The 18,708-nt window shown below is 41.3% G+C and overlaps 1 protein-coding gene across 3 annotated transcripts in view; it reads right to left on the minus strand.

The window, feature by feature from the left end:
• Positions 1–4,897: 4,897 nt before the first annotated feature.
• The window catches only part of rorca (RAR-related orphan receptor C a), a gene marked incomplete at its 5' end in the record, with an annotated part of 39,727 nt that continues 25,916 nt past the window's right edge, over positions 4,898–18,708 (minus strand). For 2 of the 3 annotated variants that reach the window (XM_079506702.1, XM_079506704.1), the window contains 9 exons: positions 4,898–8,299; positions 8,424–8,536; positions 8,819–8,929; positions 9,136–9,243; positions 10,280–10,412; positions 11,188–11,309; positions 11,506–11,943; positions 12,064–12,205; positions 12,589–12,674. In XM_079506702.1, coding sequence (XP_079362828.1) covers positions 8,138–8,299; positions 8,424–8,536; positions 8,819–8,929; positions 9,136–9,243; positions 10,280–10,412; positions 11,188–11,309; positions 11,506–11,943; positions 12,064–12,205; positions 12,589–12,674 — 1,415 coding nt within the window. In that variant the 3' untranslated portion in view covers positions 4,898–8,137. Of the gene's footprint in view, positions 8,300–8,423; positions 8,537–8,818; positions 8,930–9,135; positions 9,244–10,279; positions 10,413–11,187; positions 11,310–11,505; positions 11,944–12,063; positions 12,206–12,588; positions 12,685–18,708 lie in introns of those variants that run through there. The other variant, XM_079506703.1, reaches the window with a different exon arrangement.

The following is an 18,708-nucleotide window of genomic DNA, read 5'->3' on the forward strand; positions in this document are numbered from 1 at the left end:
CAGCTCAACGAAACGGCAGTGGCACAAGACCCAATGTTCAAAAGTGAATGCACACCGCCTCCTGGCGGATAATGTGTGCATTCACCACCCATATGACCACTGTCTGTGGGAAAGCCTGGTGAGGCGAGGTTACTGTCTGTGCGTGTGCCTACAGAGTCTATGGGCTCCATTTTCGTCACCTCTAAACCCCTTATCCCTAAACTCCTTTGCCTTTGTTTTACTATTTTGAAAAACATTTTGGAATAGTTCAACTAGCCAATCTACATTGACACGTTGTGAGCTTGTAGACTGCATGGCCAACATGTATGTTGGGACAGGACTATAGGCTGATTCAGGGTACAAAAATGTTTTGCAAAATAGTAAAAAGAAGAAGTTTAGGGATAAGGGGTTTAGCGGTGACGAAAATGGAGCCCCATGTATACGTTACTGGAACATAGCTGGGTGACTGGGTACGGTTCTAAGGTCATTCCTAGTATTCGGTTCCATTTGTGTCCCCAGGTCATAATACAGCATATCTTGTGTAAAATAAGCAAAAACACTAATTCCAAAACTCTTATCTTATACTATTAAAGGTTTTCCACCATAGAAAAAAAACATTTGTACCTCAGAGTGAAATACATCTCTTTGATTTGAGTAGAGGTATGCTAAAATGCCATGTCCCCTGCATGTTTTTTCAGCTTCAGTTACAAATAAATCTAATCAAATTCAAACAAAATCTAAAAATTTAAATCTTATTATATAGTATAGTTCTAATGCTTCTCACCAAATCTTATTAATTGTGATAAATGTAATTTTACTGCTTAAAATATTGAAATCAATTTTGTCCCTTACTTTACTGTCTCCCGTTACGCTGATGCAAATTCACCTGTAACTGTTTAATTTGCCCTTTTTTCCCTTCTTTTCAATGTTTTAGGTTGTATTAGGCCTACTGATGTGGTAAAGCATAAATGTCCCCCTGGTACGCTTAATTATAGAGGAAATTGATACATTTTCATAATTCTGAAAATATGGTTGATAAATATATTAAAATCTTACTCTGTGTTCACAATGTGATACCATATTCTATTATTCTTCATTACATGAGGAGTAATGGCCATCTTTAGCATAAGATGTCCCCCCTGTTATGTGAGTTGCGAGCCCTTGCTTTTGTTCACCCCCTGTTATGTCCAACATTTGTCCCCCCTGTTACAGTGTCAATGGATATTTACATGGAACATTTTTAATAATGCATTAAGCTGGACAAATGTTTTTCTGACAGCTGAACATAAAATAAGAAATTAAGAAAATAATTAAGAAAATAATAATAAAAAAATCCTGTAAAAAATATTTTGTTTTGAAAAAGTTACTAGGCTGAAATGGCACTGAATAGTATCTCCTGCTTATCTTCAGAGACTGAAATAATGAACCTACAGACTCTAGTCTGAAGTTCTCTAAGAACTATTAAGCAATAAACCAGGACAAAACAGCCTTGACATTATGAGAATGGTGCAGTATGAGATGAGCTTGCTATTTCCAGCTGTCAAAATTAAGCCCTAGACTAGACACAGAGAGAGTCTTCTTCCTCGAGTCTGATAGGGTAGGTTCTTCTGCCAGGCCTGCCTTCTGGCAGAACCAGAGAGAAGACTTTCCCAAACATGTTATGTCTGTATTGCACAACACAGACATACTACCCTCCAGCAGGGAGACTTGATGACCTGCTGCTGCTGTCCTGCCCTGCAGTACTATATGTGACAACCAGGTATAGTCTGGTGACCACTGGAGAGACGGGTGACAGTAGGAATGTAGACGGCACCTGGGTGAGCAGTATGGGCTAGTGCTGCAGCCTGTGTCCTCCGTGAGGAGGAAGCCCAACAAACCTTGGTGAGGCCTTTAGGAGGGCCATTATAGTCCACCACTCCTGAATGCAGTGCCTGGTACTGGGAGTCTGGTGCAACGCACATGTCCTGGGCCTGGTGAGAGCAGGAGTGGACCTGGTGAGACGTAGGAGGGGCCCGGTCAGGAGCCAACCCACAGAGCCTAGTCCTTCCACGCGCCAGATTTTGGTTCTCCCAGTACCGGCAGAGTAGTTCCGGAGCAACGGATTGTGTGGCCTTGCTCATTCCCTGATGGACTGATCAAGGGTAGCTACTGGGACGTAAGTCGGGATTTGATCAACCCCGGCTGGGTCGAGTGAGTGAGGGGTATGATGTTGGAAGACCCGAAACCCCGTTGACCCGTTGACCATCACTGAAGATACGTCCCAGGTGCATCCATGCGATGTATTTTTATTTATTTATAATCCGTCTCTGTGAAGAAGGTGCAAGCCCACTTAAGGAGAAATCCTCACCAAAACACATGTAGCCTACCCTGAATCAGCCTATAGTCCTGTCCCAACATACATGTTGGCCTTGAATTGTTTCATAGATGCCCCCTGTTCTCCATTTTCCCCACCCCTCCCACATAGTAAAATGTAGTTAGAATGGAGCTAGTTGTCTTCATTTTAATGCGGGTATTTTAGTAGCTCCAATTTTCCAAACTTTATTTTTCTTCACGAATTGTCACACTCGAGCTGCCATTCATACAGAGTTCTCAACGGGCCTAAAAATTAAGTCCTGGGCCAGGCCTTGGTTCTGTATGAACGACAGCTCGAGGGTGACAAACATTGCATATGAGTACCAGGACACTATTAGTAGACGATTCGTGAAAAAAGAATAAAGTTTGGAGCTACTAAAATACCCACATTAGAATGAAGACAACTAGCTACATTATAACTGCATTTTACTGTGGAAGGGGTGGGGAAAATGGAGAACATGGGGCATCTATGAAACAATTCATGGTCAAGAGGTGCGCGCACATCCACATTTTTCAAGGATCCAAAAAAATGACTGAGAAAGGAAAGTGGAGATCCGCACACAGAAGCTCCCAAAATAATAACAGAGCGGACAAAGCAATACAACATTGATTGATTGATTGATTGATTGATTGATTGAAGAATGTATTAACAGTTTAGAGATTTACAGTACATTTCAAGCACAACTCAATACAAAGACTGTTAACTGTGGACAACACCATAAAGCATTACACTTGTTTACAATAGGGTCCACCATGTTCAATTCATCATAACATTTAGAGACGTACAAATATACACTACTATATAATCAAAACACTGTGGACGACAACATTAAACCTGTATATAGGAGGGGCTAGTACCCCTCAAAAACAGGAAAATCATCACAAAAGGAGGTAAACTGGGAAGAAACATAAACAGTGAGGGGAAAAGGGGTGGGGGGGATTCAGATTTTACGGGGGCCAGTTTCGAATTGCAGCCGTCCGTAGGTGCCCTTTGAGAGTGGTTTTGAAGGAGTCAAGGGATTCACATGTCTTAATGACTGTTGGTAGGGCGTTCCACATTTTGGTGCCATATAGAGCGAAATTAATTTGGTCCCTTGTTTGTGCCGAATCTGGGTTGCACATGGTTTGTTGCACTCCCTCTGGTGTTGTGGGAGTGGACTTTGTTGACATTAAGGAAGTATTTAGACAGGTACATGGGTATCTTGGTGGTGTAGCGAATCTTGTGGACCAGACCCATTGCAAGATGCTGTACTCTGTCGTCAACGCTAAGCCATTCCAGCCTGTCAAAATGGGCAGGGGTGAGGTGGGTTCGGGGAGTGAGGCCAAGTAGTAATCTGACCAGTTTGTTCTGGGAAGTCTGGAGCCTTGTTTTAAGGGCCTTTGAGGTGCTGTGGTACCAAGAGCAGAGGTGCATGCATAGTCGAAGAAACCGTGTACTAGGGCTCCTGTTGGGGTCTTATCAAGGTGTTTTTGTTGAGGTGATCCTGTATAGGAATCTTGTTTCTTAAGTACCTCATCAGTTGTTACCATTACCAGTTTAAAATCGTCTTTACAAACACCTAGGTTTCTGTAGAAGGTTGTACCAAAGAGCCCAGAGTGGGAGGACAGTTTATTAACCAGCGTTGTTGCTATGTTTGTAAAGATGTTCAAGTTAGGGATGTCCCGATCACGTTTTCTTTCCCGATCCAATTCTGATCATTTGATTTTGAGTATCTGCCGATACCGATTTTTCCCGATCCAATATTTATATTTTATAGAACACGTTTATGCCATATCACAATAGTACAATATCCCAAATCTCGGACAATATCCAGTCTAATATCATGATATGGATATAATATTGATACTAGGGGTGTCCCGATCACGTTTTTTGGCTCCTGTCAGTGATTAGAGTGTCGTTCAATTTGTTTTCAGTTTCTGACCGCAGCCTAGTTGGTTGTTGAGTAGCTTCGAGAGCTCCCAAAGATTGTTTTTTGTTTTCCTCAGCTTTATCATTGATAAAGTTTCTGTTAGCAGATTTGGTCATGGCAGTAGGCCTAACAATGTTTCTTAGCTTGTTTCGTTTTGGCCAAACCTGTCCCAACCTTTGCACTTGCAAAATGTTTAAAACTATCTATTACTCTACTATTAAAAAAAACCCTTTTACATACGGCCGCCTCTGACCTCAGACAGGCAGTAGCTGTGAGTGAGGTGGCTAGGAACTGATGCGCTCGGCTGAGGTCAGTACAGTTCCCATACCAGGCATTGATGATCAAAATATGAATTATGTTTTAATGTATATGTAGATGGATGTGTATAAACCTGCAAACCTGTTTGTGAATGAACACTTCTCTTTTTTCCCTTTGTATGCATACTGCATAGATAATAATCATTAAAAAAATCATAGTCCATGCTATAGGACCTATATTTAAAGAATAAAACAATTCTAAATTGTAGCGATGTGACACATTCATGAGTTCCATTGAAATCTATGTTGCGAATAGGATTAGAATATGTTAAGGGTGCCAATAATCATGTGTGCCGTTCATGTTTGTTGTAGATACAAAGATGAATACAAATAATAAAATATTGTAAAAAGACCTTTATTACATTCTTAAATCCACATAGTGTATCCCCATTGTACAACAATAACACATCACTGTGTTCATAACCTCTTAGGTTTTATATCCATAACATATCATAAATTATTTATTAAAATCTATGTTGATTTCAATAGAACAATAATCTTAAAATAGAGTGAAAATATGAGACAGAAGGTTCATGACAAAAAGAGAAACTTTGAGGGAGACATCTTTAAAAATGCTCTTTAAAAAAAATAGAATTACATTCTCTCCAAAAAACAAAACAGGACACTAAACAGTACAGATGAGGATAGAAATGAAGAAACAAATGATCACAACAAAACCAATACAAGATTGAAGATTCAGAGATTAAAATCCATTTTTTATATTACATTATATATTTCTTTCTTTTTTACAATTTATCTTAAACCCTAATTCTTCTACGACTGAAACTCAACAGTTTGAAAGTGTGAAAATTATATTAGACAGGGGTGAAATCTTTGAATCTTCTGTGTTTACAAAAACATGTACTGTACACAGTGATCAAGGTTTTAAGGTCTTCTATCTTGGTGCAAGGTGTCTTGCTAGACTAATTGAAGACACTATATAGGACCGAGAGCCAAGCTATCTCCCTGAGTAACTTTGAGCGGAACTTTAACTGCAAACCCATGGAACTGCTTTCAAAACACACCTTTCTTAAGGGATGTTTTATAGGCAGTCTGTAGGTCTGCAGATTCGTATCGTGTTTCTTTAAAATGTGAACATGTTCAACATTCCAGACTTTGAAACACAAAACATTGCACATTGTTACAATCTTCTGTCTTAAAAAGAAGAAAAAAAATAAAATAAAAATAAACCTGCCATCCATTCTTGTCAGTTAATACTAGATCTGTGCAGAAGTTGCTTTGTTATGTTGACTGTAGTGTCATATCTTGTTCTCTACTGTTAACTGTCCATCTGTGGAGTGCTTGTGGAAAAAGAGCACCTAGATGGGCTACAAAGGCCCACAAAACTGAGAACGGGAAAGACATTATTGCACAATCCCACCATGCCACTGTTTTAAGCACCCAGAAAAAGTCTATCCCCCCATATACTAACTATACCCATATATAGTATGGAGAACAGCACTGTTCCAGCAGTGCAAAATTAAACCCGATTTAGTCATATCAAATAGAACTAGGCATCAACGGCTGGGCCTGCAAAAGTGATTGTCTCTTTATGTAAAATGTATTAAGAATGTTTGGTCAAACTATTAATTTGCAAATTTCTTGTCTATGCTACGGACAAGCTCTCACTGGCAGAAGACACTATAGTCTTAAAGATAACGAATCCCTCTCCTTGGGAGAATTAATGAAAAATGTTCATCCTGACACATCTCTCCAGAGATCTTACTTGTGAGAGATCTTTATCTGTATTGTAGGGCTTCCTGAATCAAAAGCAATGAGCTGAAAGCTGTTCTTTGAGTAGACAAAAAAAATGCAATTGGTTCAACACAAAGGTTGAATCTATTTAAATTGTCTATCACTATCCTTCAAATTTCCCTGCTAACTATAGTATTGCCGCAGAATGCTAGTATGGATAATGTAAACATACTAACTCAGGGGGGTAGCTGGTGGCTCTTTCAACCCTTTTCTGTGTCATGTAGTGTTAATGGGTGAGGTAGTAAGGGAGTGGGGTTAGGAAGAGAGAGCACCTTCAGTTGACTGAGAGTGCAGGCCATAAGCCTGAAACAGTTTGAAACATTGTAGGCTAGAGAATTGTCAGTGTCTCTGTGTTCGCTCTCACTTTCTCTCTCTCTCTCTTATGTTAAGTCTCAGTTGTTCCCAGCTTGCTTTTCACTACTCCCAGGAACTGTTGGACCCGCTGATTCTGCCCATGCCAGAGGTTTCGTGATGGCAGACTCATGAAGAGGGGGGTTGAAGTGAAAATGTTCCAGGAGCGTGTCCAAGTAAACACTTAACCCCACGTTGCTTGGTTTCCCTGGACTATGTTTGTCCAGAGGCATGTCCATTGTCTGACCTTTTCAGCAGCACAAGCGGCAGTCTTTTGAACAGGAGAGGAGAACTGAAAATCTTGTTGCCATAAGTGTTCGTTCATAATTATTTTAAAGTTGACTCGTCATCGGTAAGTACTATACGTCCACCATTCCTCTTTCACCAGTCAAATCAGTTCATCCCAGAACCCCAAGTTATGGTCAGGCAGTATTTGTTTTGAGAGACCTGAGAACAACCATTACATTGCCATTCTTCTTCCAATTTTCTCTTCCTCTTTCTCTCTCAATGAACTCTTATCATATAATATAGATGTATATGTAGAAAAATTCAAAAATACTTTCACAATACTTCTGTAATTCTTCACTCTCGTCTCTTTCTAAGTGGCATTTGCAAAGGGAAGGGGAATTGGGACTGAGGTCGCTGATTGCATTAAAAAAACAAAAAAACAAAAACAAAACAGAGCTCACATATATCAGTGTCTGAATGTGTGCTGGTAAAAATACCCATGAATGCCGGCATAAGTGCTATGTCTTTGTGCTGAGTGTGCAAGAGCTTGAATGTGCATGGCGGCAGACACTTGGGTCTTTACCCATGATTTGCACATTTTGGAACCCTGCATGTCTGCGAGTTTGATCTTGGTCCCTTTAAACAGCTTGTTCATAAAATAACAAAACTGTCAAGTGTGGGCACTACCAAAATGAGAAGGAAAAGAATGCACTGAGAGTTACAACAAGCAATCATTACAGCACATCTCGTCAAAACAGGATTGTAAATATGTACATTCTGTATCAAGCCAGGGGCTGTGCTGTACGGTTAAGTGAAGAAGGGGTACATTCAACATTAGCTTAAAGGAACTTGGGAGCTGGGAAGGAAGTCAAACTTGTTCTAATGAGGAATTCAACTTAACAAGATGTTCAAGATCACCTCATAAAAAAGTGTTTTCTTTTTAAATACAAATTATTTGAACTAATAATAATTTCTCCCATCCCCTTATGAAAACAATTAGGTAGCATGCACTGACTACCCAGCAGCACCTACTACTATGGTGAAGTTACTTGGACTGGCTAGTAGGGCAGTGTAAGATACTCCATAAGGATGAGAGATTAGAGGTGAGAGGAGTGTGTCCTAAAGTGTAGCGTGCAGGATTGTCACTGAGCTGCTGGTTGGTTTTGCTTCTGCTGGTTGCCACATTTCTCCCTACCTCCCTAAACCTCAATGTCTACTTGAATCACTTTCTTTTACTGAGCATTGTTAGCCCTCTGTGGAATCTGGGAAGTTGATTTCACTGGCAAACACTTCCCTGTACAAGGGAGGGAAAGTATAAGCTGTCTCAGGGTGTACTAGACGGAAAAACTCCAGTTTGTCGATGTGGAGATTGCAAATGGACCTCATGACGGGGAGCTTAGACACCATCTAAGAAGGAAAGAGAGATGAAGCAAAGAATAAGAAACTCTGTTGAAGCATCACAATACATTCCTGTCTAAATAGGACACTAAGGATTTAGTGTTAGTGATGTTAGAGGCTGAAGTCACTATACCTTAGCCAGTTTCTCCTCTGATGAGCCTTCTCTTTGTAAGCAGCGTTGCAGAGCCACATAGACCTTCTCCTGCAGCTTTTGGATCTGCTGAGGGTCTGTTAGCCAGGGTCGGTCTGGAGGGAGAAACAGTGACATTAGTACACATAGTAACAAAATCATGAGAACTAGTGACTAGGAAGGTGTACAGGGAGAATGAACTGCTAGGGGGTGAGGTGGAGTCTGAAGAGGTGAGTCTGAAGAGAAAACTGGGAGTGAGTCTGACGTTCTGAGTAGGTATCTATTAAGGTGTTACAAGTATTTAACTAAGAGGCCTGTTGTGCAATGCAGGTTTTATTGTAAACTGGATGCAGAATGCCTTATATCGCAATCTCTGGCGTTGGTGCGGGTGTTCTTACCTGGCGACAGCAGCACAGCTGCACTGAACAAGGCCATTTCTTCATCAGACAGCTGCATACGGCTCAGACTTTTAGCCAAATCAAACACTGCATTCACAAGGTCATCACAACCTAGTGGGAAGGAAGGAGGTAATACAATGATTATTAAAACATTCATTTTGATCGAGAACACATGAAAGTTTACAATGATGTGCCATTATGTTCTTTTAAGATGTGTACTGTGGTTGTGGACGTTAAAGGAACTATAAAGCATTGGGTTTGTGTTTAGTGTTTATTTGTATCGATGTGTGTGTGAGCAAGGAAACCAGTTCACTCACCAAGAGCTTTGAAAAGCTGAGGGCCACAAAACTTTCCATCAAAGAGCATTGTATTATTGATAGGGTTGTAGGCCCGACACATGCGGATCAGCAGAACATCCAAGCAGCCTGTAGATAAGAACACACATTTAGATGGAGGGACCAGCAGATGGGGATGACGGGGAGTAAATAATGCTTGAACACACACACACACACACACACACACACACACACACACACACACACACACACACACACACACACACACACACACACACACACACACACACACACACACACACACACACACACACACACACACACACACACACACACACACACACACACACACACACAAATAGCTACAAAATGACACTGCAAGAAACCCTTTCTGAAGATAACAGGACTGTTAAATTAATTCAGATTCATTGCATGAGGCTGAACAGACAGCTAAAAAGAACTATTTGGGCAAAAGAAAAGACGATTGTTGGAGAACAAAAGATCCTTTGATGTCTAAAAGTGCCATTTCACATCACTCAATAGGCATGTGATATTTGCACTCTGCAAGATTAACCGCAATGTTAAGCCTAATATGCTTTGGCCACATTTTGCATTTATAGTTCAGCAACAGCACCCATTGTTACTAATATAAAACAACTACATGCCAAGTCCAGCTAAGGTTTACATTCTGTGAATATGGCAGCCATCCAATTATTGCACCACGATACTTGAGACGGCATCTGTGACTTTGCAAGAATCGGCAGGTACAGTATGCGACAGCCATCGCTGAACGTAAAAACAGCTGAATTTGCATAATTCCTGTCTGTGACAACGAAGTGCGACATGTCGACTGATGATAGCCAGTACAGCTACAGTATATGCAAATCACCAAATATAGAAAGACACCTGGAATAACAGTCATCTTGCTTGAAGGCATGTGTCTAGTAATACTGTAATAATTACATCGAAACCATGAAAGCTCAAAATGTTTCGCTCTCAAGGCGCTTGCACCAGGAGCTCCGTGAAGTTGGGGGCGGGACATTACTGGTGCCTGGCACCACAAATAAATAACTAGTAAGTAGTAAGGGAATTATGTGACCGTAGAGTATCAGACATTAAGATTTATGGGCTGTAGTGTAATGTGATGCCAAAGTGAAACACTGACCTGCTTTGAGGAGGATGATCTGGTCATTCTGACAGAGGTCCATGAAGCCAGTAATGCGCTTGGCAAACTCTACCACATACTGGATGGCATTGGTGATGTGAAGGGCACATTGTTGCCACATCACCTCAGCCGACTGAGAGAGAAAGACAAGAAACACAGTGTAAGTTTGTTTGTCTCCTACATATAGTATATACTTTTTGACTGCTGTCTTGCTTTTTCAGTAAAGTGGAGAGATATCTATCTGACTGTAACAAGGAGTTGTTGAGCTGAACTGTGTCAGACAAGGTCAAAGAGTAGTCATTAAATATTTTCTTGCTCAGACAATTTGACATGGAACATAGCTGTTGAAGTGGTGGTTTTCCATTCCTTGGAAGCCAACCTACCTTCAATATGTGTGTGATACTGATATTTAGGGACTGGGACGATATGAAAATCACATATAATTGTGATTAACGATATTGTCGCGATAATCAAAATATGCTTTCAATTTTAAATGCCACTTTTGTTAACTACTTGAACCCCAGCTATTCTAGGGGGAACATTTGCTAAAAATATAAATACTGTTCTAATAACACGCTCTTAACACGTCAGTTTGATCAACTATAGAAGTGGTGCTGAATTTGCAGCTCGACAAAAAACAATTCATGCTAGTGTATGACAAAGGACAATTTCACGATAAATGTAAATCTCTTTGATACGATTATTGTGAGTGTTTTTTTAACACGATGAACAATAATAACGATTAGCATTCCATCCCTAACATCATCATTCCGGCTATGTGGCTTCCACATGCAGTTAGGGGTTAGGGACAGGTTTAGTAATGTGGCGCGTCGGAATGGCGATTCGACTGAATAGCGGGCTTCGAAATGCTGGTGTGTGTGTGTAACCCCAAACAAGCCACACTGTACCTTGGTCTGGTAGGAGCGCGTCTCCTCAGGGCAGTAAAGTGTCCATGCCATCCTCCTCAGCTCCTCTGTACTGTACTGGCTGGTCTCCATATGGGACTTCACCACAGTCTGGGTAATGCGCTCTGGATAGGGAGAAACCACTGTTACATTCAGGTCACATCTCAATTTCTACTATGACCCGAACAGGTATTGGAACAAAAACAAACGTATTTATTTATTTTCCCATTAACAGACGTTTTGAGGTTTACAACAAGAGAGAGAGTGATGAATAAGTTTGACTTTCTGATCAGAGTGAGTCTGTATTGGATTTCTACTGACCTATCTCGAGTAGGGAGCAACCTTCAGGCAGGGGGTTGAGAATGGCGTGTGAGAAGAGCCCTGAATCATGCAACAGCTGGTATTCATGCTTGATGTGGTGTCCATCTACAAAATCCAAGTTGGTCTGTTCTGGTGAGCTCTGAGAGGAGGAGCTGCTACCCGCACTACCACTCAACATCTCCAGGCAGTAATCTCCACCTCTGCCCTCTGGGGTCAGGGGCAGATCAAGGAACAGGCTTTCAGGCAGTGTGGTTATGTCATCCAGATCGCTGAGAGCGGAACTTGAGCCTCGGCTGTAGGTGCGTGGACCGTGGATACCCATCTCAGGCACTTCGTCGCGGGTCACACCCCCGGCACGCTCTTGAGATTGCTGGTGCTTCTGAACCTCGGCATACAGGCTGTCGCGCTGCTTCTTAGACATGCGCCCAAACTTCACAGCTGTATGGAGGGGTGGGGTGACACAGGAATTAGGGAACTTACAAATATAACTGAAATCAAACAACTGTCTGTTTTAAATATTTAAAGTAGAGGCCGAAAAAGTTCCTTTTTTGAACTCACCATCACGGCTCATGCCCAGAGCCAGACATTTCTGCAGCCGGCAGTGCTGACAGCGGTTGCGGTTAGTCCGGTCAATCGGACAGTTCCTCTGACGTGAGCAGGAGTACATGGCATTGTTCTGTTGGCTGCGACGAAAGAACCCCTGGGTACAAAGATCACACACAGACTAATGAATAATAGGTAACAGGGACTGCAGTGTGGGTATGCATTCAAACCTCTGGAGGATGAACGCTAGCTTTTCTTTCATATCATAGTATATATTCAGGAATATTGTCCAGACCTAAGCCTAGATTTGAACAAATAGCACTGTCTAATGCCCAATCCACATATGATTGAACTTGCAACCACTTGCAACCTACAACGGGTCAATTCAGAGCCCTGCAACTGGCTGCAAGTTGTTGGGTTGTGAATCATTGGTGTGGATTGGGATTTACAGAAAACTACAACTGAATTATGTGTAGGAAAACAAAAAGAAGATGTGATCGAATTGGTTAAAAGCATAACATGGTGGACAGGATGGCTCACCTTGCAGCCTTCACAGGTAATGACACCATAGTGGATCCCTGATGACTTGTCCCCACAGATCTTGCAGGGAATCACCTCTATTTGCGCTAGGAACATAAAGAGAGATGGAAGAATCATTAGCCAACTTTCAATCTGGTGTCCCTATTTTGGGCATGTCATTATAGGTGAAAGTTTCACAAAAATAAAAATAAAAAATAAAAACTCAGAACACATTTAAAATTGATGTGTTTCAGGAGATCATAATAATAATGGCTGGATAAGTGCAGTCATAAGTGCAGTATTCCATGTATTTGTATTGTTGCATTATGTAACATTTGTTTTACAAAGTGCTCTTTTAGTCAAATTAAAATCTTGGGGCGGGCTACAATTTTAGCAATTGATGACCGTGAGAAAAAAGATATGCTCCAAAGAGGGGGCATTACTTCACCAGGCCTTGGGTTGCCCTCACACGAAGTTGGCAACAGTTCAAGAGCACTACGAATCTACGATAAAGAAATGTTTTTGTGCCAGTTTAGCGTCCAACAATCAACATTTGTCTTCTGGTCTTATCATACTAGCCGCCCAATCGCCCAATAAAATACCTCATCCATATCAAATATGAGAGAGTGCAGCTTAATAATAAATCAATATTTATTCTAGACAGCCCTGATATACAAGATTTCTGCAGTCAAACAAGGTAAACACAGCCTTCAATGTGACACAACACAGTGCAGCTAAACTCAGTTGACCTTGTTCAAGCATAATATGCATGCTCTGTCATGTCAGGCCATCCATGAAAACACAATGTTTTATTTAAAAAATAAGATTATATAATGTGTTATCCGAGGAGGAAAGGTGGTCAAAACACGCTGCCTCCGTTAATGGATAAAATAAACCACTTTGCCTACATGTTTTACACCTTGTGTTCAATGTAAAAGCCTAAGCTGCCTCCTTCAGGAACAGCCTGTTCTTTTCATTATGTTGTTTATCTAAGTACCAGGGCCTCCTCAGGCCCAGAATAGCAGGTCAATTGCATTAGCTTGAGGCCCGGGGTTATAAAGTTTCACCGGCTCACCCTGTCCGTCCGTCGCTCCTCCTCCTCCAGGGTGAGCTAAATGTTAACAGGTTGACAACGACCATGCTGGCCTCTCTCAGACATCCACCACAGCCAGCATAGCCGGGCTTCAAAATGGCAATTCCAAGATAACAATTGTGTGTGAATTGTTGCGATTTAGGATATGATTTGACTCAGGAGTGGAGGGGCCAGCAAAACAATTATTCCTTTCAACTACTTCTGCTGGGTGATGTGTGAAGTGTTAGGTAACCTCTAAATTGCAGCAACCATATTGAATGGCCTTCACATGCGTTTCCAGAGCACCATCCCATATTACGGTATTTTAAAAAAAGCCAATATGTGAAAGGGTAGAGTTACGTCACACTGTGATGCAACGCAAATGAGGTTAGTGGGTGATATTAGCATGCTAGTCACCATTTAGAGAATAAATGGAGGGGGAAAATGATATCACAAGGGCCAGTTTCCTTTGTCTATGCTAATGTATTTTTTCAACAATGAGATATTTGAGAGTTTCCGCAGTATAGAATTCCTACTGACCTACAAAAAGAGGGAAAATAAATAAATAAAGAGCAGTGGAAAAAAACCTCTCTCTGTCACTGTTTTCCTCGCTCCCCCATCCTGTGCCTCCCCCCCTCCCATCACCCTATTATATAACTGCCGTCTGGCTGCATTCCATGAGCACACATATTCAAAGGAGGTTGTCGTGGCAACCCTGCAGTAAGCCTCCCTCCTCCATCTCCTCCTTCCCCATTGGCTGCCAGCTACATGGCTCTGCCTCTGACTCGCCATTTCACTTGCCACGCTCGGCACCTCCTGCACTCGGCACCTCCTGCGCTCGCTCGGCACCGCTGTGCCGAGCTTAGGAGCTGTTCCACTGACACAGTTTCCCATTCAGCAAAAGGGGGAGGTGCTTTTGGTGGCAACCTTGCAAGGGATGTAATCTGATTTCTTGCGGGTTTTAAGGTGGAACCAAATCTGACTCATTCACTGGGTAAAGAGTGTGTGGAGGAGGGAGGGGAGGGGGTCTTTCTCCGGTGGTGGAAAAAACAATCTAAGATTTGATTAATGAAAGATTGATAATGAAGAGTTCACTATAGCCTGTCATTACTTATGTAACATTTGCAATATAAGCTTCAGATGAGGGCACAGAAGTAACTACTTATGCTACCATATAGCTCTCAACTTGTAGCAACACGTCAAGTATTTGAGTGAAGCTTCAGCTGTCTTGGCGTTCGACCATAAATCTATTTATACTCTGGTGCAGTTGTCTGGCCAGAGTCGTCCATGAACACAACGTTACATGAACCATTGCGTGACAGCTTATCATATGATACTATTGTGCTGTCACACATCTAACATGTCTGACTAATTAATTAGCAGAGAATGTTTCTCACGTGAAGCACAGTATAGACCGCCCGCCATGCAGTGTCGGTTATGCTCCAATCACTGAACAGTTGAATTGAAGCAAAGATGTTACTAAATATTTATTCTGATAATATTGTGTTATTTTAAACTTTAGGTGGGTGTGCCAATAGCTGAGTGGTGTACCACATGACAGCAAGTCCCGGGTTCGATCCAGAGCCCGGGAAACCTTTGATGCGTGTCACTCCCCAACTCCCCGCTTCCTGTCTCTCTACACTGTAACTATCAATACAGGAAGAAAAGGCCCGTTGGGTGATTTGGTCAGTGGGTCAAAGATGTTTGTTTTGGTGGGTGTGAAGTCTTGTCATTTCACTTGTCAGGTGTGGACAATGGTTGCTTTATTCTCACCAGCTATGTTTAGAACATAACAGAACAAAGCTATGTTTAGAACATAACATAGCCACTTTGCTTTGTTCTACGAGAGTAGTTACACAAGCAGGAAAAGATCTGGTCAGTCTGTATAGGAAAGCCATTCACATGTAGAAAGCATTATAAAGAAAAGGAGGGGGGTACATACTTGTACTAATAAATTGTAATCATCAATCAAGCATTTATCACTTTTGTTCAGTACATTAGATACTAAGATCTAAGCAGTGGAATCACTTAAGCATAGCCACTGTTCATATTTAAGTCATACACATGCCATTAGAATTATGGAGGCGATCTTTGGAGTAACCTCTTGTGGGCAAATGCATTGTAATTGGGAATTTAATTTCATTGCACCAAGGCACTCTATGGTTTAGTCAGTAAGCCTTAGCACCTAATCTATTATAGAGATTTAAGGACTTTCTCTGTCTCAGTCAGTCAGTGTGTCAGTCTCAGTTGGTCAGCACTTTCTTCAACAGCACTTTAAAACCCCACAATGGGGAGACTTTGGTCTCTCGTCCCACCTAATCAAACAGAGTCCAAAGGTCCTATTTGCTGTACACTTTACATTTACTTACCATATTGTATATTTAACCTACATTGGAACAGCTTATGGGTAGGAGGAGGGATGTATGGTATATTATGTACAATATGTTACCAGTTAATCAAAGGTTATTGCGGGTCTGTTGGTTCATAAACATAATGCCCTCTCGCCCCTCTCTTCCCAAGAGGGAGCCTCACCTAACACCTGTTTTCTAAACAGCTATGTGGGTAGTCATAACTTCAGTTTGACCTACCTAGAAAGTAAAGGGAGTCAAATAGGGCTCAAGCTTCAAACCTCAAGCTCTTTAAACATGTATTTGAGTGGTATGTAACTCTAACTACTATAACACTTCACTAGTGTAGCAAGTCCCCCGTCTGCAGCTAGCTACTGTGCCATGTGTTTAATGGTGCAGCAAGTCTGCACTAAGAATTGACTTATCCAATGTCAATCTATATCTGGCACTGATATACTGTAACAGTATGCATTAGGTAACATTGGTAGTGGTACAGTAAGTAACAGTGAACACTGCGCTGTATGATTTTGACTTATGTAAGTAATTTTGTGACAGCATAATTTCTACTCTGATTCTGAACTCTCCTAAAAATCAATGTAAGTCTGCAACATGACAAGCCCTGTTCTGGTCGCAAACAGTGTATCTACACTCATCAGCTGACTTGATATTGTGGTAGTTCTGTGTTGATTTTGCGTGCTGGACTGCTGGTATGAACAACAGCCATTCAGCAACACCTTTATTTCAATATGTTACATTTTATGTTGCAATTACTCTTGTATATATCTTTAATCAGCTCACTCTCCCTGCCCCATGCATCATTAGATAAATAAAAGTAATTTGCCATACCCCATTACAGCCGCCACATCTAAAGCCTCACAATCACTTGTATGGCAACAAATTGAGTATATGTCTGTATCAACATCAATTGTTACAGCATCTGCAGAATGACATATGAGTATAGTATGTTCGTACTGCCAAATGAACTTTGAAGTACTTCTGAAGTGAAGTAGTCATAAATTAATACTGTCATGGGTAGGTACCGTTCGGGTTCACTATAACACGTTGTTACTTGAAGAGCCATAATGTGTAGGGCAGGGGAATGTTGAGGGGAGTGGAAACTTAGCGTCCAGCTGTCAGAGAGAAGGGGCACCTTGACACATACTGTAGACAACTGTGAACTTCCCCCTGGGCCTGACAGATAGATAGTGGCTTTGAGCCTGAACTCAGCAAAGGCACGGCAGTGCCCTTGGAGAATAGAGAGCTGCCTGTCTCCAGTAAAGTTAACCTTGAGTGGTCTGGCAATCTGTCTTATATATGGTATCATCGTGGCTACTAGGGCTGCAGAGTTTTCGTAGTGATTATTCTATCTGTGATGTTTTGAAATAATCAAGAAGCGTTTCTGTTTTGTTATATCAATGAATTGTTTATCCACGTAGCTCTATTTGTCATCTATTGTGTAATGCAACAATTGTGAAAATAGACAATCTACAAACTCACAATCAGTAGCAAAGTTTTTGAAAACATTTAAAGAAAAATATTTGTGCCTAACATGGGGCTATGATATGTATATTATTTATATTGAATAGTTTAGTTCAATGAACTGTTGAACCCCCAATCACGATGAGCGTGTTGGTCCACAAGGCAATTGGATTGAGGGAATGTTTTATTGGTGTTTATAAACAGCTATAGTGTTTAATGTTTGTGTTGTCTGAACACAAACATTAAATGCCATTGACAATGAATGGAGAATGTACGTCATATGTGTCTGAGCAAATAGGCATATGTATATCAGTGGGGGACCACCATTATTGATGATGATGTATGATGATTAGAGCGCCCTTCACTTCACACAGGTGTGATTTTTAGACTCATCACAGCCGTTAATAATGTTTTGGTTATCATGGATATCTGCACTGGCCGTACCTTGTTTATTTCAGTGAAACAGGAATTGACACTGTTCAGGAGAATGAACTGCTTAGATGACCGAAAGGCACAGTTATAGTCTGGCCTGGAGCTTATTATATAGGCGACCTACAGGTGCAAAATATAAGTGAAAATCATTGTACAGGTGCTGCTACTCTACCTAGTCTCTTGTATCTTGCTAACTAATTTATGTTTGGGGTTTTAGACAGATGAATCTGACTGATGTCACCATGTTACACAATATGGTAAGTGCAGCATGCAGTGGTTGACAATAAAACAAGGTGACACATGGTTCTGGTTGATGTAGGCAACCTTAGCTCACCACACAAGAAACTAAGCTTAGAGAGGTGCCCTGCTGTGCTTAAAGGTGGACGGGTCCTTGCTGTGCCCATATCCTGATTCAGGATCAGGACTCTACTCTTCAGGAGTTGAGCTGCTCTGTGTTCAGGCAGCACACATCATTTATTTCTGAAATTCTGAATTAAAACAAATAAAATAAATGTTCCATTCAACTTGATTTAACAGCATTGTAACAAATAACAGTTTAAAAATAGGCCTGCGTGTGTTCAGCCATAAAGGTAGTATTGATGTCAGGAATGGAAATCAGGTTCCTCCGGTTTCCATCATGCTTAGGGCCGGGGTACCTTGACAGCTGAAAAAACTATGATAATTAATTATCTCTGTAATGAAGACAGACCTCAGCATGCATACCCACTCCCTCCCTTCTCACAGAATGCTGTGTAATCCTCTGTGACATAACGGGGTCAATGGTACATCGGACCCTCTCCCCCCCTCCCT

Source organism: Electrona antarctica (genome assembly GCF_951216825.1).
Source record: "Electrona antarctica genome assembly, chromosome: 7".
NCBI lineage: Eukaryota > Metazoa > Chordata > Actinopteri > Myctophiformes > Myctophidae > Electrona > Electrona antarctica.